The sequence below is a fragment of the Chelonoidis abingdonii genome, chromosome 4 (genome assembly GCF_003597395.2).
Source record: "Chelonoidis abingdonii isolate Lonesome George chromosome 4, CheloAbing_2.0, whole genome shotgun sequence".
NCBI classification, from domain to species: domain Eukaryota; kingdom Metazoa; phylum Chordata; order Testudines; family Testudinidae; genus Chelonoidis; species Chelonoidis abingdonii.
The window spans coordinates 83,934,884-83,948,257 of record NC_133772.1 but is presented as its reverse complement, the minus strand read 5'-3'; the positions used below and the strand labels follow the sequence as shown (position 1 = coordinate 83,948,257).

At 43.4% G+C, this 13,374-nt stretch overlaps 1 protein-coding gene across 1 annotated transcript in view; it reads right to left on the bottom strand.

Annotated features, from left to right (window-relative positions):
• GALNT16 (polypeptide N-acetylgalactosaminyltransferase 16) overlaps nucleotides 1-13,121 on the bottom strand; it is a 122,509-nt gene extending 109,388 nt beyond the window's left edge. The window contains exon 1 of the mRNA XM_032774803.2: nucleotides 12,710-13,121. Within this exon, the coding sequence (XP_032630694.1) occupies nucleotides 12,710-12,904 (195 nt within the window). The 5' untranslated portion in view covers nucleotides 12,905-13,121. The remainder of the gene's footprint in view (nucleotides 1-12,709) is intronic.
• Nucleotides 13,122-13,374: the final 253 nt, after the last annotated feature.

The following is a 13,374-nucleotide window of genomic DNA, read 5'->3' as shown; positions in this document are numbered from 1 at the left end:
CTTTTCAGCTAACTGCACAGATCTCTTTGGATGCAGTTTGGAGCATGAGGAAGTTAGCTACAAAACTAGTTTAATGACAAGCTTAGGTGACCTCAGTAGACCAGCAAGTTTTCACTACTACTCTATGTGGCTGTATTTAATCTGTAGTATGTAGTTTAAATTTATTTTCATTGAAAATTACTTTAAATGGACCCTCTCTAGCATACGCAGTACTGTCAGATGCAACACACATGCATCCAGGGGATTGTTTTTTGCAAAGTTAAGTCAAGTTATAATTTGATTGCTGCCCCTAACTCGAGTCCCATCCACACACAAAAACCCTTAACTCAAGTGTAGTGGCTTTTGTGGGTCGGGGAGGGGAAATAGCCTAAAACCTCGGTTAACACAACTCAGCAGATGCTAAAAGAACTGCACTGCAGGGTGGACACAGACTAGCGCCCCTGGAGTGCTGCTAGTGCACCAGTGCCTTCCCACAATTCCCCACATATTCCCAGAAAGGACAAGCAGCTTCTCCCATAATGCACTTGGAAATAATTCCTAGAGCAGATCATTTTACTGCAGCGAAAGGAACCATGAGAGATGGCACTGAAAGCATTACTGCCTGCCACACAAATGAGTGCAGCAGAAGGGAGGCCCCGGCAGCTCAAGTGTTATTTCAATGTGGCCACTCTCATGCAAGCTAGGCTAATGTAAGAGACGTAACTCAAATGCAGATAACTTGAATTAACTCTGCAGCAAAGAAATACTCTAAGACAGTACAAAAGCCTGTATTATATTGTTTGAGAAATAATATGTGATCATGTAATTAATTACCATGTTCTTTTACTATATGTGCTGTGAGTTAGACAAGGTTACACACATAACTTCAACATTCCTAATTGGAGTGCTTTACCATCTTACATTTCTCTAATGAAATTTCTTAAGAAACATAGATGTAAAAAAGAAACTCTATTATATGGAACTAGTTGGCTAAATTCCACTGGAACACCCCATCCCATTCACTTTCCAGAAAACCCCTCTCCTGTAAGCGAAGCCTTAGGAGCCATTCATTCGTCTCTTTACAAAACGCACAAGTCTTACCGCATTCATTGTGCCATTCACTAGATTTTTCACCGTGCACTTAAGTTAGCCAGGCACTTTGAGGTGAGTGAGAAAACTCCATTCAGAAGATTCTGCATGTGGACAAAGTGCAATTTTCAATTATTCATAACTGAGTCTATCAAAAAAAACTTTGAGTGTTCCCATAAAAGACACCTCTCCACAATAAGAGCTCTTTCCCTGGCCAAGCTTCAACCCACAGCTGTTTCAACACAAGGCCTGTTCAAAAAAAGATTTAATTTGTATTGCTTTAATAGTGAGGAAAATATATTCCGCCATTTTCTCACTGCCCCAAAATAACTGTTTAAACTTTTTAAAAAATTATTATTAACTTATAATTATTATTACCACCATTATTATTATTACTTTAAAAAATAGTCACCTGCACAGAGAGACCAAGCCTGGAAACGTTCAGCTCAGAAGGTGACAAATTTGGGAAGTTATAAGAGATTGAAAACAAGGGACTGGTAATGGAAAACTTCAGGCAGCCTTAACAGAGAGGTCACTATTAGCCCTGATGTAATTAAATTAGAAAGTACAGCTTTAACCCAAACCGCTCAGAGATATTTTGGAGGCCAAGTATCCAGACAGTCAAATCTTATAACCATGAGCCATGCCACAACACACCAGGAAAGTCTTAACATTGCCTCTTCAGGTTGACTAGAACTGCTTCCCTGCAGACAGCGAACCCTCTCCTCTTTTCTTTCAAGTCAGAAAGTAGAAGGTAGCTAAGAAACAGACACAACTGCCAGATTTGCATAACCCAATTCAAAAGAACATGGCAGAAGTCAGAGCAGAAAGCAGTCAAGAGAAGGCAATGCCAAAGGGAATACACAGCTGCCTATCAAACGGCTAGGTTCAATCAGCACTGGAAAATTGCCCATGCTCTGAAACCATATTTCACAACATGGGCAATTTCTCTGCATAAATGGGGCCCTGAAGACCTCTCTCTCTATCTTGCTCTCTCATTTTTATGTATACACATACGTGCGCCCACACACACATCTCACTGTCTAAATAACAGCATACAGCTACAAGCACAATCTTGCCTCATGAGCATCAGCGGGGAATGGCCAGGCTCTAGTCCCTCTTTTCCTTTTCTGGATAAATAAATAAATAAATAAATAAAAAGGTGCTCACAAAAGTGAAAGTAAAAAGCAACAAAGAGTCCTGTGGCACCTTATAGACTAACAGATGTATTAGTCTATAAGGTGCCACAGGACTCTCTGTTGCTTTTTTCCAGATCCAGACTAACATGGCTACCTCTCTGAAAGTGAAAGTGTGATCGATAGTAGTGAATGGTAGAGACCAGCAGGCAGTGTGTAAACTGTACCACTCAATCCTCAACTGTCAGTTCTCTTGACTGCAGTCCTTGGCTTTTCACACAGCTATGTCAAAGCACTTCATTCCTGACCTGCAGCAGCCTCTGCTATTCTGCTCCTGAGACACCATCTGCCGCCCCACCCCCAGCTTTGCTAGTGCATCTCAATTCGGATTTGCAGCAGTTTCCAACATTATAGTCACTCAGGCTTTCAACAGTCATTCTAGATGGTGTAGTGGTTTGGGATGTGAACACACCAATAACCTGATAAGAGCTACTCGAAATTTGGAATTTCTATTCAATAGGAAATTCCAGCATTTCAAAATCTGTTTTCATTCAAATCAGAACAAAAAAAATCTCATGGAATGAATTTTTTTGAAAACAATTCATTTCAGGTCAATCGCAATGTTCCATTTTGAGAAAACAAACATTTCATTCCAACTTTGTCTCTTTACATTGCACTTTATAATATAAAATAAACATTGACACAAAAAGTCATTTCTAAACAAAAAATCAAATTGTTCCATATTCTGAGAAGGTTGAAATGCTTCGACTATATCAAAATACTTTTCCAGCTCTTGTTTTTCAAAAGGAAATTTAGTCAAAATAAACACATTCCCATGGAAAGTTTTGATTTCAATGAAACAGTATTTTCCAGTGCAAAAAAAACCTGCTGGAAAAATGTTGACCAACTCTAACCCTGCTGGAGTGTGCACTGGAAATGCTCAGACAGATAGCAACTAAAATGACAGCATATACAGCTGAGCTGCTCTCATGCCACCCAACACAATTCACCTATTAGCCAGCCCCGTATAACTCCTTTCACCCAAAGATCTGAGAGCAGTTAAAAAACATTCATGAACTAAGCCTCACAACAGCTCCATTTTACAGATGGGGAAACTGAGGCCTAGTCAGCCTCTCCTTTAGAAAGTTATTTTATCTATTACAAAGGTAGATGCTAGTTCCAACCACTGAATTACTTCCTATCTGGTATGGAAGCTCAGTTCCATAGAGAAAGACTTGGACACAAATAAGAACAGTAAGCAAGTGGCCAGAATATTTTTCCATGCTCAGCACAATTGACTCTGTTTTTTTTACTCCCTTTCTGCTGTGCTGTGTTTTTCCAGCAAGGATAATTAAGTCATATTTCAGAGCTGAAAAGCTCCTCAACACTGGCAGCCTAATACAGCTCAGTTAAAATGGAAAGAATGATTTTTTTTTTCCTGTCCTGACTTCATCTTCAGGCATATGGCAGTTCATATCCTCCTCAGGTGAGCATCAAGAGACAGGATCCATGCTTCACTTTGCAGTGCCTGCAAGCAGATCTGGTATTTCAGTGTTATTACATGTAATGACTATGCTATTGCAGGGTATAACTCTTTAAAAGAGCCAAGGATTTGAGAATTCTCCCCTTCACCTATGCTCCATCCAATCAGGATTGTAGGGCAAACTAGAAAGCTCCGGACTCCAGTGCGTGAATGTGTATTACCAGGTTTTAGTCCTGTGATCTCTGATGGGGGCCACTTTGCAGACTGAGGCAAAGACTATAGGGAGAGCCTCATGTGGGAAATGGCTTTGGATTACTGCAGCACTAGCTCCCTAAACCTTGGAGCAAGCGATGGATGTGTTCCCTAACCCATACGCTCCCGCCCACTTTGGTGGAAGGGGTCAGAGCAGGGATCATCTTTCTGTTCTGTGTTCGTACAGCACTTAGCAGGAATGGATCCTGGTCCATGGTTCGCACTCCTAGGCGTTGCCAAAATATAAATAATAAGTAGAATGTGGGGTTAACTTAAGGAGCACCTCACCTTCGGCCTCACCAAAAAATCATGCCACAGGCAGAGCAGCATGCTCTCCAAGAACAGAATATTTGTAGAACCACCTAGCCACTTGAATTCAGAATTAAGGTACTGAGGGATGCCCTCAGACACAGCTGACAGGATTTTTTTTTATTATTGTTATGGGTTTGTTTTGTTTATTTTACTTTAATTTTTTTAAGCCCCATGTGTGCCACTAGAACAAATTAAATATGAAATCGTTTTCTGCCATTTAGGCAAATAGCATTCCCACAGTTACAAAATGTAAACACTGTAAATAAAATATAAAGCTGTCAAACTCTTACAGAATCTGGCTTGTGCAGTAACACTCCCAGAGACGCATTTATCAACCATTCTTATTCTACAGAGCTGGCATAGCTCACTCACCTGTGGTTTGTGAGAAACATCCAAAGGACAGCAGAAACCACAAGCATCGTGGGCCTTGCCACAACAGGAATATATACAACAAACCTTAAGTGTTAGAGGCCTTGTCTCCTGAAGTGAATATCTGCCTACAATAAACCACAGACTTCATGGGCCTTCCCATGAAGTAAGAATTTTCAACCACCTCTGAAAAGCAGCCAGCCAGCTTTGGGATGAAATGCAACACTCATAGATCTGCAGGACAGAAAATGTAGTATACTTTATCCAGCTGAAACCTCAAGGAGAATTTAATTACACAGATAGATTTAGTGTTCTGCAGAAAATTCTAATACCTCTACTCTTGCAAAAGATGCCATAGAAACATTAATGACTAGGCCTGCTCAGGGACACGTTTTCACATCTCACCAACATCACTCAAGGCCGCCCAGAAGGGGGGGGGGGCAAATGGGGCAATTTGCCCCAGGCCCCGCAGGGGCCCCCACGAGAATATAGTATTCTATAGTTTTGCAACTTTTTTTTATGGAAGGAGCCCCTTAAATTGCATTGCTCCAGGCTCCCTGAATCCTCTGCGCAGCCCTGATATCATTGGACTGAGCTCTGCAAGCTTAGAAAAATGGATCTTTCAGCCAAGGGAGTCAAAGTTCTGGGGATGAAAGACTGGTAAGGAAACTACCTTGAACAAAGACTGTAGCTTGTTAAGTCAGGTCTTAGCCATTAGAAAGTGTATTTGATTTTATCTATTTGTAATCCTTTCAAACTTTAGTTCTTCTACTTGATATCACTTAACCTATGTCCTTTTGTTAATAAATTTGTTTGTTTTTTACAATAAACCAGGTCAGTGCTGTACTTGAAAGGAAGGGGTTATTTTCCCCAGTTAATTTAATAAGCTGTGATGTTCTTTTGTCTCTTTAAAGGCACAAATGAATCTTATTATTTCTCTGAGTGTTCCAGGAAAGGGCTGGCCACTGCAGAGCACGTGGATTTGGGAAAATTTGCTGTTGCAGGGTCCATCTTGCCGGGGTAACCAGAGTGGGACTGTGGTATTGTAGGCAGGCTGCTGGGGTCAGAGCGCTGACCTGGGGCTGCTTAACTCACCGACACTCAGTGCAGGCTTGTATGCTGGCTGGAAGTGTCCAGACAAGAGAGTTTTGGCAGCACAGCCTTTGGAGGCACTCAGGGCTATAGGGCAAGCGGTGACACAACCTCTCACAGGTCTGGATTGAACCCCAGAATATGACAGTACCTCCACCAGTAGCACAATACTTCTTCACGCACTGGGACACTGGTCCCATCCAGTATGAAAGGGAAGAGCAAAACCTACTGAATCACCAACGCAACTTCTTGTGGCATCTGGATTTTTCATGAGGGTTTCCCATCAGCATTTTGCTTTTCCAGAGGGGTCTCCCAACATTAAACAGGATATACCAGCGGTGTAGTGGTAAAAAAAAAAAGAAGAAGAAGAAGTGGGTGAAGGTGAACTAAACTTTTTGGCGCTCGAGACTGGACCATGGTAAATGCCATATTCCTAAAATGAGAAGTTGGTAAACTCTGTTTACACACGCTTATCCACAACTACACTACTGGAATAAACCCAAAGAAAAGGGGGAAATGCTCTTGTGAGCCTACTAGTATCCAGGGAAGAACCCCCTTCCTCATATCCAGATGATACAGGTATTCTGTGAAGGACACTAGCAGAACTGTGGGCAGCAGAGTTAGCCACACTATGGACAGATCAGTTTACGTTCACCCAGGACTTGGACTCTAGGGATGGTTCTCATAGAGCCCTAGGACTTCTGGTGAATCAGCTATAATAAGGAAAGAATTTGAGATCTGAACCATAGGTCTCCATCAAAGCAGGCCAGGTTCTAGAATGTGGACTCTGTGAAGGCATGTAGGTACTAGCCGAACAACCCTCCTGCAAGCTAGTTTTAGCAAGACCCTCCTTCAAGCCAGTCCTTCGCTCTCGCATGAGGAAGAGCCCAAGAACTTTGCAACATTCCTCTTTACTTTAGTGATGCAGGAGGAGCAATAGTTTCCTGTGGGGGAAAAAGTCATTTTAAGAAAAACACCAATATTATGAGGCATTCAAAGGTTTGCACAAAAGCCTGAACTGCTTTGGATTCTCTCCAATCCATCAGAGTCTGATCACCTAGTTTGCAGAGCACATCTTATACAAAAATGCAAATTCAATGAGCAGTCTTTAAGAGATCAAACAGGCTGGCAGGGACTGCCACTTTATGATCACATACAGATGCAAATCAATTTGCATCAACCGACAGTGGTAGAAGAAGAAACTTGGTTAACTTCTTAAACTGGGACAACAAGGCAAATTATTGACTATGGGACGGTCAGGCACAAATTAACTAGGAAGAGTAAAATTCTACAGAAACCAGATTTCTCCCAGCTCAAGAGGATGCTTTTATGAGCTGTGATATAGCTTTAATTATTAGGTTCTACCTCCTCAGCAACAAAGCAGGACATGAAAGAAAACCTGTATTTCATGAGCATGGTAAAGTGCCACTACAGGGAGTTCTTTCTCTTGCAGTTATTTTATTTATTTATTTGGGAGCCACCTGTATAACCATAGCTACAACACTGAAACTGACAAGAACTGCCTCCAGGCAGGCACACAAGCCTGGGGAGCCCAGTGGGATAGAAACCTCTGCAGAATAAAAGAGATCACTTATTGAACCATGAAAGATGCAGTTTATCCCAATTGTGAGTGAAATATCATATCTGGTTTTGACAGCAGCAAATGGGAAGGGCGGGGGGACTATCCATTCCATGGGACTATTGGGGAGTTCAGGAGCACCAGTAAATGTCAGCTGGAAATAGCTGGTTCAGACATGTGAAATGTAAGGATATCAGAGTTTGAGGGTATCAGATCTAGCAGGGGGCTTTTTAAAATGCACACACCCACTCTATTTCCCCAATAGTGTGTTAAAATAAATAGAACTGATTATCGGTAGCGTGGCTAAATTGCAGTTAAATGTATCAGGATCTGAAGGGTGTAAGAGGATAGTGCTAACAGAGATGGAAGAAAAGATGCGACTGATTAACCCATTGAAATTCAGTGTGTAAGTATTGCCAAGAACCCTTTGATAACCCATTTTAAAGCTTCTGTGTAAAGGAACCTATGGGGAGCTGAAGACAACATCCCACTGGGGAGAAAGAGAAAGGAGGGCACCTTTATTGGAATGTTGTTTTTCAGAAAAGCCCAAATGCTGCAAAAGAGAGAGCCACGTGAGCAACGTGCAGGAGCCCCAGGGCTACTCCTAAGAAAAGTACCATGTTGTTAAACAAAAAAAAATAAATATCCAGGACTGTGGTATTTGCTCCTTCCTTGAGAGATGAACAGGGAGTGCTTGTTGGCTCAATTCACCAGCTGATCAGATTCTGATTTGTTCTCAGCCTGCAGTTTATTAAAAAAAAAAAAAAAAAAAGATTGGCCAGAGAGAATGTATTTTGGGTGAATTTTTAATCCTCCCCATAGTAGTCTGGGTTGATCGAGCTGTGGGTGGGTTACTCCAAGGAGGGTTGGAATTCACCCCCAACCTGTACCCAGGCAGCAGGACTGCACCTCACTGCTGGTCTTTCCGCCTATGAGTCAGTAGCATCCACTGCCCTTCTGGGTCACTGATGCCAGATAAGGATGGATTCCCACGGTTACCCCAATAACTGCTCTGTGCTAGCTTGTTTGGGATTGGTGCTGAGCTCCCTCTACAGCCTCTCTAGGGATGCCGTGATCCCCTTCATGCAACTGTTTCATTTTCACACGCCTCATCACTACACTGCGGTGCAGATAACTTTGTAATAACTGCATGTGAGTGAGCTTGCCCCTTTGGATTCTGTGGGCTGTATTTAATATTAAAGAGTAAATGTAACTCAGCACTGAGCATTTGCCTTTGGCTCTTGGGCTGCATTTTGGGTCCCCTATCCTAGAGGAACAACCACCAGCTATTTGCAGATCATTTGTGGTCTTTGGAGAGGGAATTTGGAGAGCCAGACACACAGGAGTTGAGCTTTGCCTGTAACTATGGCTATGTCTGCAATGGCAAGTGAAAGACAAAACTTTTGTTGTTCAGAGGTGTTAAAAAAAAAAAATCTCCCTGAAAGAGAAAAGTTTGCATAGGTGTGAACAGTGCTTTGTGGGCAGGAGAACGCTAACACCACTCGCTCATTGCAGATGGAAGTTTTTTGTCGGCAGGAGCACTGACAAACAGCTGCTACACTGTGCGCCTTTTAGAGGCCTGGCTGTAGCGGCCCAGCTGTGTCACTAAAAGCTGCGTAGTGTAGACATCACCTATAGCAGATTTTTACTAGTCCATCTACATGTTTATTTCGAAAGGGACAACAGCTTTGCAGATGATTTCCAAAGCTGACCTAGTCAGTATGTTCATTTATTTTTTTAAACCTGAGGAGCTAAATCTGTTAATTTCAGTGGGATGAAACAAAGGATGACTTTTGTTCCTGAGACGCCAAATTTTAAAACTTCTGTGCCTAGAACAGGGATTTGAGTGTCCAACGTTATCTAGTCTAAGGTATTTCTTGGAGACCCATCACTGTAGCACCTGACCCCCTACTAATGATTAGGGTTGATATAGAGATTTCCATAGCGGACTCAAAATTTTAGGCACTCAAGTTTGAAATTCAGGCTCACATTGGCCATCAGAAGTCAGGCAGTTATTTAGTGGCCTTGCTACGTGCTCATTCTCCATTTAGTCAGCTGCAGGTTTTACCTGGAGATATTTTTATTTTCCTTCTCAAGAGGGGATAAAGAGAGTCCCGTAAAACCCCCAAAGGCATTTCCATTTTTTAAACATGTCATTCACCTGGGATTTGCAATGGCACAGAGCAGAACTTCTCGACTCACTTGGTGGAAGAAGAGGTTTGCAGACAAAAGCAGTAGAAAGAGGAGTTTAAAACTACAAAACAATGTGTTTCCACAGGATCTTAATCACATTAGGATGAGCCTCAAACAAATCCCCAGATGCCAACCACAAAAACCAGAGATACATCTGGGTCTGGAGCCAAACTGTGTGGCTAACCTTAACACTTCTATAGTGGGCAAAACCAAAACAGTAGATTTAAACACCCTAGAACTTTCTAAAAGTTAACAGCCAATAGATACACCTAGTAAACAAATAATGTTGACATTGTTTATTATGCAAAGTAATTAACTCCTTAAGGAGATCAGAGATGAAGGCACTACAGACCCAGGAGCACCTGTTTATATATTAATAGCTTCTGTTCCTGTATAAAGGCAACTAAAATGGCACATTTTATATGCCTTGAAAAAATCACAACCTACGCCAAGTGTGCCTAGGAGAGAGCCTGCTGGAATGCATGTCAACCACCCTGGTCTCCAGCTTCTCTGCCCACAGATCTTCCCCCTCCGACCCCAGACTGGCTCCTCGGTTATTCCTCTGCCTCACCTCCTCCCAGAGCTGTCTCTAGCAATCCAATGAGAATGCTACAAATGGTACTGACTGCTTGTTATTCACATTCCATCACAGGAAAATCCCCTTACTCTCTCACTGTGGTGCCAAATCAACAGTAATGCCACCGCAGGGGGTCACATCAGCAAGAATACGACATTTGATTGGCCTGACTCTCACAGCAGCAGACAGAACATTTTGGAAAGTACACTGTGTATATAATATATTTGAGAAACATGGTCACTCAGATCTGACTGCTTCCATTCTCCCCCTTCCTGTACAAACTGATCATTGCAGAGGTCAGGAAGGAGTATTCCATGTACAGCACTGCACAGTCAGTCAGGTGGGGTTTCACTTTCCTTTCTCCCATTACCTACTGGCCACTACTGGAGATAGGAATCTGGAGTAGATAGACTAGTATGGTAGCAAATCCTATGACCCCAAATACAGAGAGGAATGGGGAGGCAGAGAGCAGCATTATCCCTCTGTATGAATGGGTTTGGGATGGAAGCCCAGGTCAGGCTGACCCATCCCTATTTTTTTAATGACAATTTCTGTGGTACTCCACCAATAATGTCATATTTTAATAATAATGACTACAGCTTATCATCAGATCATTTGTGTATGTCTATGAGCTTGCGCACATACATACCACACATTAGTAACATAAGAAGGCTTGGCCCTTTTACAGCATCTTCCCTCTGAGAAATTCAAGAGGCTTTGCAAACATGAAGGCATGAAGCCACACAACCCTCAGAGAGGTAGCTAAGTCTATATGATTTCCCTCATTTTACAGATGGAAAAACTATGAAGCAGGCAAAGTGACTTGTCCAAGAGCACACTGGCAAATTGAGATCTCTGTGGCCCAGCTAGGAACAGACCCCAGGTCTCCTGACTTCTAGCCCTATGCCTTCACTACATGACCTTTCCTATAGAGTTCCTTGGTTGTAAGGCAACATACAGAAGTCAACCTGTGGAACTCTTTGCCAGAGGATGTTGTGAAGGCCAGGACTATAACAGGAGTCAAAAGAGAACTAGACAAGTTCATGGAGGATCGGTTCATCAACGGATATTAGCCAAGATGGGCAGGGATGGTGTCCCTAGCCTCTGTTTGCCAGAAGCTGGAAGTTGGTGACAGGGGATGGATCACTTGATTACCTGTTCTGTTCATTCCCTCTGGGGCACCTGGCAACAGCCACTGTCAGAAAACAGAATACTGGGCTAGATGGACCTTTGGTCTGACCCAGTATGGCCATTCTTATGTTCTACATTATCTATATATACACATATACCCTACTTGTTAAAGCATCTCTCATTGTATGATCTCATAGTGTTTTATACACATTAATAAATTAAGCCTCATGACCCCCATGTGATGGTTACACATTAGCCCTAATTTAAAGATGGAGAAACTGGGATATTGGCCAAAGTTACAAAGCAAGTCACTAAGACAAGACAAGAATCCTGGTGTCCAGACTCCTGCTCTAACTATTAGACCATGCTGTTTCTGTTCCTTTCCATGTCTGTGTAACCAGATGATTCACAGACAAACATAAACAATGACATCTTCCAATTTCTGAGCGGTCTTACCCAGGTTACCACTGAGAATGGGCTCAATGAGTTTTTTTATTTGGTTACTTGTATTATTTCTTACAGGAAATAGCAGCTTTTTATTATTATTACCTTGGAGCCTGAAAGAGGAAAAACCGAAAGAGCCTAATGGTTCTTATCTCCCCGAACACAGGGAGAGCAGAAGCTCTATTTGACCCCACTGCCAAACTCCTGGACATCCCCAGGAAAAGCAGAGGGCAGGGCTTTTTGATCAGTGCCTCAAATGGGGCCCAGGGGTCAGAAATCAAATAGGTGGGAAGTAGGGAGCTGGTCTGGATGTAAGAGGGATAAACCAAGGCTGCCTACCCCTCCTGTCTCGCTCTGAGCTCAACCAAAATATGAGTCTAACAGCAGAGAGCTTCCTCTGGCTTAATTCAGTTTTAACTTCCAGGCTCACACACTGTGCTGTGCTCTCACAGTAGGATGTACAACAACTAATGGATGATGCAGCTGAGACCACCAAACCCGCCACATGGCAGTGTGGGTGTTGCAACATTATTCCCCGGGGCCCTGACCCTCACAATCCTTCCAGAGAAAGGATCATGGAGCCCAGGACCTAAGAAACTGTTTTCTGCAAATGCAAATCCTTCTAGCCTCATTTAAAACATGCAGCTTGAACACAACCCAAAAAGCCTTCACGGCTGTTTCATCCACCCCTTTCTTAGCCAAAAAGGAAATCCAGCTCCCAGCCAGAGAAACAGACCCTGGCCATCCTGTGGACACGACTTGCAAACACTTTACATTCAGCATCAGTCTATTTCTCCAAGCCTTTTGGATAGTGCTCCCCAATTGTAAGCGCTGTCATGGTTACAAGCCAGAATGCTAAAATAAATATAAAGAACCTCATGCAAATCTAACACCTCCTCTAATGTATCCCCCCCCCATTCATTCACCAGCCCCCACCAATCTCTGACAAACTAGATTAATGTTCCAGTCAACACCTTTCCCGGCAGCAGCACCAACATGCAATGCAATTTCCCTGCAACAATCGCGGCTGAAGAATTAAAATGTAATCCGCTCTGCGAGCGTGTCTCACTTACCGTGAGGGGGATGGTCCCATCTTCCCTGTGGCTCTCCAGCCTCGCAGCTGATCTCTGCCCATTCCTGCCGCTGCTGCTAGGAGATCTGCTGGATGCTGCTGAATGAGGCTTGTTGTCCTGCCATAAGTAATAGAAAGTGCCCAGGATCCAGGCTACGGTCAGGATTGCAATGGCATTAGCCCTGATCCTCCTCATCCCGAAAGCCCCAGTGGAGCCTGATAAACTGGAGAAGAGGTTGGGGCTCAGCCGAGAGAAGGGTCAGACTCTGTGTAAGGGAGGTGGGGGAGAGGAGGGTGCTGGTGACAGGATTCTCCCTCTCTCTGGCTGGCTCTTCCAGTCACAGCTGTTTGTTTTAGCTCTGCTCTCACTCCTCAGTCCTGCAGAGCAGAAAAAGGGAGCGAGATCCTCAGGGTCCTACTGCCCTTTGCTCTACAGCCCACAGATGTGATCAGACGCACGCGGAGCCGGGCCCCTAACGGTGCCAGTCTTGCATTGGAGCCTTGTGGCGGGAATGGACCGAACGCGCTAATAGGGCGTTTCCATCCCGAGTGCAGATGATCTCTCAGCGACCTCGCTGGAGATCTTGGAGTGGGTGGGAGTATAAGCTTTTGTTTTAGTGCTAGTGTCAGGGGACGTGAGAGCTAAGGGTTAATTATCAACTGCAG